Source organism: Fundulus heteroclitus, chromosome 10, assembly GCF_011125445.2.
Source record: "Fundulus heteroclitus isolate FHET01 chromosome 10, MU-UCD_Fhet_4.1, whole genome shotgun sequence".
Classification (NCBI taxonomy): domain Eukaryota; kingdom Metazoa; phylum Chordata; class Actinopteri; order Cyprinodontiformes; family Fundulidae; genus Fundulus; species Fundulus heteroclitus.
In genome coordinates, this window is record NC_046370.1 from 10,689,828 (window position 1) to 10,700,177 (window position 10,350).

Sequence of the window (10,350 nt, forward strand, 5' to 3'; positions counted from 1 at the left end):
CAAAGGGTGCAGCACCAAAAGGTCTATTTGAGACCCCTCCTATATAACTGGGGAACATAGTGAGGAACAAATGAAGTCACTTGAAAAGCATAATAGGGAAACAGACGGCGTCTCACTGACCATTTTATTAACAAACAGTCCTGCCAGTAGTCGCCCTTTTTCTCCAGTTAGGATTATGTTTGCTGTGGCAGGGAAAAGATTTAATGCAAGTGGTTTTCCAGGATGTACCACATGGGAGGAGACGCCTGGGCGGCCCCAGAATTATTAGGGGGGCTGATTTATCCGTTCTGACCTGGCAACCTGCCGGGATCCCTCAGAGCTGAAGAGCATTGTCAGAGAGATAATATCTAGGTCTCCCTCCTACACTTGGTATACCTCCAACATCTGTTATTGGATAAGTGTGTAAGGGGCTATTTGATGGGGAAACCGATATTCAAACTGGACACGGTGCTGTGTTTTAAAATGTTTTTTTTTTTTTTTAACAAACAAAACAAAACCTCGGTGCAGGCAGGAAATGTCCAGAGTAACAGAAGGTGAGCCGTGTAGACAGTGAGCTGCTCGCAGCAGGAGGTTGTAGGCTGAGTGGGCTGGAGGATTTCTGAACAGGTGGAGATGGCAGAACAGTCCAGCATAACTCGGTCCAAGAAAGGGGAGAGACAGGAATCAAAACCAAAGACAGTCAGAGGTCGTGACCAGAATAACCAATCCGAATACCCTTATGTGTGTCAGCGATCGCCATGATAAGTGCTGTCCGAATAGTGCAGTCAGTAAGGAAGGAGGTAGGAAAAGTAGCCTGTATGCTCCCTCACATGGCTAGTTTTCTCTAGGAACTCCACAACGTTCCTTACAGATGCAAAGAAACCCAGAATTCTTTGCGTGACATGACGTATTAGCACAGCACCCTCACAGAGATCAATGAAAATGTCCGGAGAGAAGAGATCGCTCACTTTGTAGTTCATTTTCAGAAGGCTGTAGGCCCGGATTTGACTCGCATCATCTCTGTTCGTTTCCGTTACGTCATGACGTCAGAGTTAAAGGCTGTCCGAATTTGGCACAGGGATCCGAAGCTCCTTTCCTCCACACAATAGAGTTCTTACTGTTAAACCCATGAAAGGTCAAGGAACAGAAGCTAGAAGCAGGAGCTTGAAGCTGTAATTATGGGTTTTCGGATGGAGCCAAAGGTTCAGGTGTAATGAGTCTCTGGGGGTTGGAGCTGTGGCAGCTGTTGCAGTTTGTGTAAATGAGTGGCGCAGAGCAGGAAAACAGCCAGCCAGCCCAGAAAATGGCAGACATGAGGCAGGCTGCATGACAAAGTGAAAGATGAAATGTTTTTTTATTGCTGTTTTTCCTCTTCTGATGGATACCTTTGTACAATTAAACACCATGTTTTGTAACCCTTTTTTTGCAAACTATGTATTTGCATCAACAGACGCAAATGAGAAATGTCAGAAAAATCCTGTGGATTTTGTACTTGAAGGTTACTGGAATGTCCAGTGAATGTCCAGATTCACTGTAATCTATGGCTGGTGTGAACTCAAAACCACTGAAACCGAATCAAAAGGTGCTTCTTCAAAACAAATATTTAATCCTGCTCACTTCTGCAACCAGGTTATTGCATAAATTATGTTCTTGTTTTATGTTTTATATTTTTACCCTAAAAGATGTTTTGATTTTCAGTATATAGGTTTTGAAATAACCCATCAGGGTCTGTTATTTGTGGATTTAAAGTAATATGTTTATTTATGTAAACAAACACTGTATTTGAGTCAAATATTATAATATAACTTTATTTGTTGACTTCAGTAGATTTTTTTTAAATAAAGAATTAACTAAATTATTAAAAATTTTCTTTATTAGTATTCATAATTTCTTTTCAGAATTATTAATTAAAAAACATTCCAAATGAACTGGCGGCTTATTATTGAACCAGCTTTAGTGGTCAAATTCCTGCTGTTTTATTATTAATATTATTATTATTAGTGTGGAAACAAAACAATAAACTGTAATGTGGCTGTAGGGGTTTTATCTTTCTCTCTGCGTGCGCGCGTATGACATCACGAATGGGACTGGCTCGCCCTGAGTGGGGTGGAGAGTGTTTTATCCAGACTAGAGGCAGAAGGAGCGGACAGTGGGAGAGACAGAGGGGACATAGTAGTTTCCTCCACACACGGATCAAACCTATAGAGGACCACTTCCAGTCAACGCGAGCCACGCCCCGAGGGGCAGGGGAGACTGTCCGCTCCCCCAGGTGCCCTGACTCCAGTGATGGAAGGAAGGATGGACTGTGAGGGAGAGTTTTAGTCGGGTTCAGGTCGCCAAGATGAAGTTCGGGAAGAGCATCTGTGTGCTGAATGTAGGGGGGACCCGGTACGCCTTCACCCGTGAGGTGATCAGGGATTTCCCACTCCGGCGCGTCAGCCGCTTGCATGCCTGCGCGACCGAGAAAGAGGTCCTGGAGCTGTGCGACGACTACGACCGGGACAGGAACGAGTTCTTCTTTGACCGCCACGCGCAAGCGTTCGTGTTCATCATGCTGTACGTGCGCTCCGGCAAACTCCGGTTCGTCCCCGGGGTCTGCGAGCTGTCCTTCTACACCGAGATGCTGTACTGGGGGCTGGAGAGCGCGCACTTGGACTCCTGCTGCCAGAAGCGCTTGGACGACAGGATGTCCGACATCGGGATGGACAGTCTGTCGGAGGAGGACATCATGCTGTCCGGGGATGAGTGCCAGACTCCGGAGGAGACGGTGCCACGGTCTGTGCTCACCGGCCGCGCCAAATGGCTGGAGAGGATGCGCAAAACGTTCGAGGAGCCAAATTCTTCCCTGGCGGCGCAGCTTCTGGCTTCGGTGTCCGTCATTTTTGTGATCGTTTCTATGATCATGCTGTGTGCCAGCACGCTGCCGGACTGGGACACAGCTAAGAGGAATACCGTGGAGGAGCACAGGTAGGCGATAGGGGATCAAACGGCAGTCAGTAAGGGGATTCCCTCAGGAAAATGCGGTCAGACATTGAGGCGCAGTGAGATAGTGCTCTTAAGTCCTGTGCGTAAAAGTGACATCTGCAGGCTAAACAGACACATCATGAATAAATACTCTTTCAAACTCTTAGATATAGTTTGACACCTGTAGAAATATGTTAGATCAGTCTATTTGTTTTGCTTGTGGTAAATTGAAATTTTAATCAACATAAAATCCTCCTTAACAGACTCACACCCCTATCATCCCATAAGGCAAAAGGTAATCCTTTTACTGTTCCCCCCAATATTCCAACAGGGTGTCCACACGGTTCTCCAAAGTAAAAAACAACAACAAAAAAAAAACAACAACAACAACAACAGAATTTTTGTCTTAATTCTATATCTCAGAGAGTCTTAATTATGTAAAGATCTTCTGTTATATGTGCAATTCTGTCTCCAATTTGTCTGGGAAGACAGATTCTAGATTTGGGAACTACATCACTTCTGAGTTGAGAGCATTAGGTGCAAGTCTGAAAACAGTGAGCTCTGCCATTACTTGGATGTATTAACAGCGATATAAGCTGATAACATCACGTTTCTCTTTATTTCATTAAGTCAAACACACAAATAAGAATAGAAATTCAACAGCACTTTTTATGGCCAATTTTAAAGGACACAAACTGTCATTAATGTGAATAAATTGCAACTTTCGGTACATTCTATATGCACAGCAGCCATATTGCATACAAGGGGAGTTCTTATTGTTTTACTGACTGAGAACTCAAAAAAAAAAGCACAATGAGCATGCACTATTACGTTTCGTTCAGCATCTGTTGTTTTCTTCTAGCAACCTTATTATGCTGTGAAAACCCTATGCCAGGATGCAAGGCAGCAAAAACAAACCAGCCGGAAGGAATAAAATAACTTTTTGTGCAAATTTGCAAAAGATTTCTACCCCTGACGACAGAGGACGGTACTCAAATTTCAGACTCATCATGTAAAGACTCAGTCATGTAAAGACTCAGTCTTTACATGATGGTTACCTGTGGTTATTGACAATCTTTATCTCAGGTGATCATGATTAAAAATGAATCGATATATAACCCACAGGTCACATCTCTGACAAGGTGATCAATATTTCCCCAGGCAGGGGAGCACTTGATTTATAGTCGGGTGATGTTCCTGGACCAGGGGCTAATAATGGCTGGCAATCATCTGTTCCTGTTAACTATAAGCTTTGTAGTAATGAGCACTAGAATATCTCTCTAATGGAACTTAGGGGCTCAGAGAAAACAACAACAATTAGCCTGCTTAGGGAATTGAAATCAAAGTGTACTCGTCCACTGCCTGCACCTTTATTAAGGATCTGCATATAATTACAAGCTTGAAAAACGTGGATCTTAATAGTTGCCTTAAAACCTGTCAGCATTCACTATGATTAAGCTCTCTTTATGCTGCGTAAAAGGCCCTGAAACAAGGCAACCAGGCTATAAACGTAATGGACTCATACGCTAGATGAAGTAATGTTTATCTCACTTAAATTAGTTAAGTCAAAGATAAGTTATTAAACCATCAATATTAAGTGGTGTTATTATATGTCGCCTGTGTGGGTCTTAAACTAGCTGAAACCCTGATCCAATTTATTTGTATTTTTTTTTTCCTTCTTCAAATGTATTTACTTGTATTTTTGCAGCAAAATGTTTTTCAGGAAGATTTGCATGCACCCACGGTACAGCCTGTACCGTGTAGCCTATCATTCAAATGGACATCGGGAGGAAAGAAATAAAAAGAAGAACAGAAATCCCATCACTCAGCACCCAGAAAGAGAAGCTGTCTGAGCGATGCAAAAGCAGAAGGGGTCCTGGCTGCATGTGGTGTCGTCTTACACGGAGAAAAACAGGCACAGAACCAATCTTGCGTTGACAGAAAATTCAATCAGGAGCATAATCAGAGTTGTACCAATTACATACTCGTAGGTGATTGTTGTCACCCTTTGCTTCAGCTTCTCTCACACTTTATCCAGGGGGTCACTGGAGTCAAACTCTGACACAACATAAATCCATCTCCTGGTCAGAATGTGACAACTGTAGCTGATTCATGCCAGTGTTTACTCACGGCAGATGATCAGCACCATCCATGTGCCTGTGTCGTATGTAATCCACCCAAAATAACATAAGGCAGAATTAGGTGATTTCTCAAGTGTCTTAATTAAAAACGTACATAGTTTGTGACATGTTGCTATGGAAATCTATTCACTGGGTAACTCATATAAATATATTTTTTATCGCAATGTTTTTCTGTTTATTGTCTCTAAGACTCTTTTTACAATTGACTGAATAAACCACACAGTCAAACTAATAAGCTTGAAGAATTAGATTAACTCTCAATTTTGAGAATAATGATAAACACATAATTAAATGTGAAACAAGTCACATTTTGGGTTAAAATGAATGATCATAGACTGATTATGCAACACAATTATTTGATTTACTAAAATGAAAACACCTTCATGTGTTTGTAAGACATTTATTAACAAACAGTTTCATTTGATAACTGGATTCGTATTTAATATAGCATGAGCCAAAATTGATCATGTTTCTGCTCTTGTTGAATCTCGGCTGAAACTCCCACACTTGGTCAATTGATGACTAAATGAGTGCTGCTAATAATAAAGTTAAAGCACCATGGCAAGAACAGAGGAAAGTGAAAACAAATATGCTCATTTAAAAAAAAACAAAAAAAAAACATTTCATAACTACTCGTTACCATTTCGTCCTATTGACAAACCGTTTGCCATGTGCTTAAATCATTCCATATCAGGATATTTGGTGTTGTAATTAAGTATTTTCATCAATTTCTAAATGTTGTATTGTATTGTATTGCTGTTTATTTCCATCTAGTTGCCCTTTGTGCCTGGTGTTTCAAAAAGGGGGGAGGGGGTTGGTCTTGCAGTTGTTGTTTGGTCATTTAACAGTGGAGTGTCGCAGGCAGGATTTAGTTATTTTTTTTTAAAATGAAGCAGAGATGCAATATCAGCAGTGTGGTTGTTTTTTATGGTGTTGAAAGAAGAAACAAAAGCAGTGTGTAAGTCTAGACTGTAACCCACATTCAAAATTCTGTTAATATCGTTTATTGGACACAACAACGATATTAACATCGGATATTCATATTGGCCCAAATTTTCGTATCGGTGCATCCCTACAATTGACCAGATTTCCTTATAGCTAATCATATGCACATCATAGAAAACTGAAACAAACCATTTTTGTAGTTGGTACACAACGTCAACAAGGAAGGTACAGATTCAAGCTCCAGTTCGAATCTAAATAATGTTGGTTATGACATGACCTCAACTATAAAAAACAAATGGTGTTCCAGTAAAATGAATTACACCTACCTGCTCGTTAATAATACTGACTTTTTGACCAAATCTTTGGTCAAACTGAATGTGGAACATAGCTATAGGTGCTGCTAGTTACTTAGCATTAGCAAGTTCAAGGCTAATGTTATCTTAAACCCATTTCCCAGTGTGAACTAAAGACATTAAAACAATCCACTGGTATTTACATGAATAAACCATATAAATAAGCATGTTATTATTATTTGATCTGGGGGGAAAATGGATAGGGAAGTTTGATTGGGTCTTCTTGTAGTCAGTTTTGAACCGATGTTTGGTTAAAACTACCAACTTCTGTCCTGACATAAAAGGCAGCTGGGTTTAAGAAATAACCCAGCAGTTTTTAGTGCGTAGGTGGAAACAGGGTGAATGCAGTGTGTCCTTGTGCTTGGTAAATTGGCGCCTCTGAGGTCATTATGTTCATTGACGAGTTTCAGACGACCCCGTTAATCATTAGCGTCCTCACATGGCTGTCACACAAGTCCCTAAGAGGAAGATCGATAACGGCTCAATATTATCTACCAAACTTGAAGTGTTAATAATAGAGGGAGCTCACTTGTGATGCATTTCTTTTACTTTCTCTTGTGCTCTTTAATCAGAAGCCTTTTATTGGTTTCGCTGTTTATATTACATGGTGCACGTCAAGGACAAGCAAACTGGATACTTCTGGATTCATAATATATATATGAAGGCAATAAGTTCCTGATTTTTGTCAACAAATATACATAGATTACCCTTTTTGAAGAAGGCAGTTTCTGTCTGAGTCACAGGAGGAAAAACTGTATTTCTTTCTCTGCATTGTTTTTTTTTTCTTTCTTTCTTTTGCTACAGCCTGTCCTCCGATGGAAGTCTGGAGGAGTCCATTTTCTATATAAGGTTAGGTTTGGTTCTCTCAGGCTGGACACAGCTTTGAGTTTGGACCTGACCCAGGGGGTTGGATAATCAACTGAAAGTGTAGCTTGTACTTGGGCCAAAGGGATCCAGTTTCATGCCAGTAGATGATGCAATGTTCTCAGCTGCTTCATAATTTGGTCTGATTCAATTGTGGCAATCGTTACCTTGTTGGAAAATGCGGTCTTTACTTCCTTGAATCCTTTTTAATGTTGAATACCAGGGGAATGGCTTGCTAATTTAGTTTTATTGCCTCTGCTTTGTTAATCGGGGGGTTAATTGTGTGGCTGATTTTGGCACAATCGCTCTCCAAGGCCTTTTCTGTCTGTGTGCTGGTTTAGCTCAGTCTTTTCCGGCAGTTTTTTTTTTTTTTTTTAACTTTTGCATCAGTTTGCATCTTCTTCTTTTTTTAACCAATAAGTTAGATCCCCATGCTTGGTTACGTCTCCCTTACACTGACAGATCAAGTCAAGTGCTATCTGACATCGACCAGGCTGGTATCTCTCTGTGGCTCTTCTGCCATTTCCTGTTTATCGTTGAACTCATTTTTCTCTCTTTTCTTCCTTCCTTTAGGATAGTGGAGGCCGTGTGCATCGGCTGGTTCACAGCTGAGTGCATAGTGCGCTTTCTGCTGGCCAGAGACAAATGCAACTTCATCCGCCATCCGCTGAACATCATCGACGCGATCGCCATTACCCCCTACTATGTCACCATGGCGATGGCCGGAGCCGGGATGCCGGGTGCTGGGCTCGGGGTCGCTGGAGTGATGCTGCGCATACTGAGGATGATGAGAGTGTTCTGGCTCATGAAGCTGGCCAGACACTTCCTGGGCCTGCAGACTCTGGGGCTGACGCTGCGGCGCTGCTACAGGGAGATGGTCATGCTCATGGTGTTTATTTTCGTGGCCATGGCGATATACAGCGCTCTGGCACAGCTGCTGGAGCACGGCTTGGTCTTGGACTCGCCGAACCAGGACTACGCCAGCATCCCGGCCGCCGCCTGGTGGGTCATCATCTCCATGACGACGGTCGGGTACGGGGACGTGTATCCGGTGACGGTCGGGGGACGTGTTCTCGGGGGGATGTGCGTGGTGAGCGGGATTGTCCTCCTGGCTCTGCCCATCACGTTCATCTACCACAGCTTTGTTCAGTGCTACCACGAGCTGAAGCTGCGCTCCGCCAGATACGCACGAAACGTGTCCGCAGAGGTGCTGCAATGAACTGGGATGAGCGGCAAATCAGACGGAAACGCATCAAACCAGGAGGTCTCATTGTGAAGCAACCGACTGTGTGAGCTACCCTGCCCCTGGCTTTGGCGGCATGCTTCGCATAGTGCCTGCTCGAGTAGAACCGATGATCCCCGACCATTGTCTTTAACCAGCAAGCGTTGTGACTTAAAGGGATTGCGGGGATTACTTTGAAGAAGCGGCAGTGATCAGTAACCTGCAGCAGACAGCATAGAAGTTTGTAAGACACCCTTTTGAGTAAACCCTCAAGTCTCTAATGACTGGAGGTAAGATTCTCACTTTGGGTACATATCATCTTCAGTGTCGTGAAAAAGTATTTCCAACCCTAGAGGATTTCAACTATGTTTGCTTTTGTCCCTCATTTAAATGTTTCAGGTCATTAAAAAAATTCACAAAATAGAGTTAAAATTATTTAGTATGGGGGGAAAAGCTATCCAAACCTACCTGTGACAAAGTAATCACCCTTTAAATCAGGGGTGTCAAACTCATTTTGGTTGAGGGGCTGCATACAGCTTAATCTGATCTCAAGAGGGCCGCACGAGTTAACTCATTGCAAGATTAAATAGAACTAATAAATGTGGACTTGTTGTTGATTTTTATATTAAGTTAATTTTCAATTTCAACAATACTTTTACTCAGTTAAACATTTACTTGTGCATTATGCATAAGAACTGATCACAGTGATTGTACAATGTTTAAAAACATTTATTCACATTTTTTGGAACTTAAAAACACTGTCCTGCATGACAAAATACATCAAACAGATAAAAATTAAGAAATGAGTTCCACACCTGAAGCTTAATCTGCTAATTAAAACACAGCGGCATTCATTGTAACTTACATTGCTTTGGAGGAATTTCAACCCACTCTACTTTGCTGATTTTTTTAAAATTATTCGCCGATATTTTGGAGCATTGACATCTCAATCGGATTTCAGTTTAAACATCGACTGGTCCGCTACGAGGCGTTGATTTTAGAGGCGTGCCTTGTATCGTTGTCGTGCTGCAGAACCTTAAGTGCGCTTAAGTTTGAGGTCAGGAACGGATGTTCTCCTTCAAGATTTTCTGTGTTCAAGGACAGAATCCATGGCAGTGACGGCAGACCATCGCCCAGCTGGTCCCGCTACGACCACCATGTTTGACTGTTAGTATGACGTACTTTATCTGAAGTTCTGTGTTAGCTTTTCACCAGGTGTAATAAGATGTACACCTTACAAAAAGTATTACCTTCAATTTCTCGGTACAGAGATATTTTTTTTGGCCAATGGGAGACAGGCCTCTGTCTTGTTTTTTGTCTGTTAAAGATTTTGCCATGTAACTCTCCTGCAGAGGCCATTTTTGCCCAGTCTCTTTCTTATTAGGAGCCAAGATAGACCCCCAGTGCTTTAGATGTTTTTTCTGATGCGCTCTTGGAGTAAGTTTGGTAAGTCAGCTTCTGCTGGGAAGGCTCACCACTGTTCCATGTTTTCTCTATTTGTACATAATTTCTCTCATTGTGACTCACTTGAGCCCCAAAGCCTTAGAGCCCTTGCCAGACTAATCGACACCAGTGACCTTGTTTCTTATTTTTTCTCAATTTTCTTTTTAAATCAGTGAAAGATGGGTCGGTTGCTTTTTTGAAATCTTTTAACCTACTTCAACTCGTTTAACCTAATTGATGGGTTGATTCTACAGGGTTGTTTTAGTGTGGTCGGTGAAATTTATTTGAGCTTTTTAAGAAATGTAGTAAATCCCAGCTTATTCATATATTAGGCAAGGGAGCATTACTTTTTCACACATGCCCAGGTTTGTTTGGATAGCTTATTTCCACCGGAAAAAAATTGTTATTTATTTGGAAGCATTTTAATCAGGTTGTCTTT

At 41.8% G+C, this 10,350-nt stretch overlaps 1 protein-coding gene across 1 annotated transcript; it reads left to right on the plus strand.

Moving 5' to 3' along the window:
• Nucleotides 1–2,320: 2,320 nt before the first annotated feature.
• kcng3 (potassium voltage-gated channel, subfamily G, member 3) lies at nucleotides 2,321–9,029 on the plus strand. The gene is made up of 2 exons (XM_012854064.3): nucleotides 2,321–2,946; nucleotides 7,820–9,029. Exons 1-2 carry the CDS (start codon nucleotides 2,321–2,323, stop codon nucleotides 8,463–8,465), a joined length of 1,272 nt encoding a protein of 423 aa, XP_012709518.2. The 3' UTR covers nucleotides 8,466–9,029.
• The last annotated feature ends 1,321 nt before the right edge of the window (nucleotides 9,030–10,350 follow it).

Bases quoted from the DNA above. Each gene is read 5' to 3' on its own strand.
- kcng3 (XM_012854064.3), top strand. From the start codon at position 2,321: ATGAAGTTCGGGAAGAGCATCTGTGTGCTGAATGTAGGGGGGACCCGG. The intron at 2,947-7,819 runs GTAGGCGATAGG...TCCTTCCTTTAG, and splicing joins AATACCGTGGAGGAGCACAG to GATAGTGGAGGCCGTGTGCA.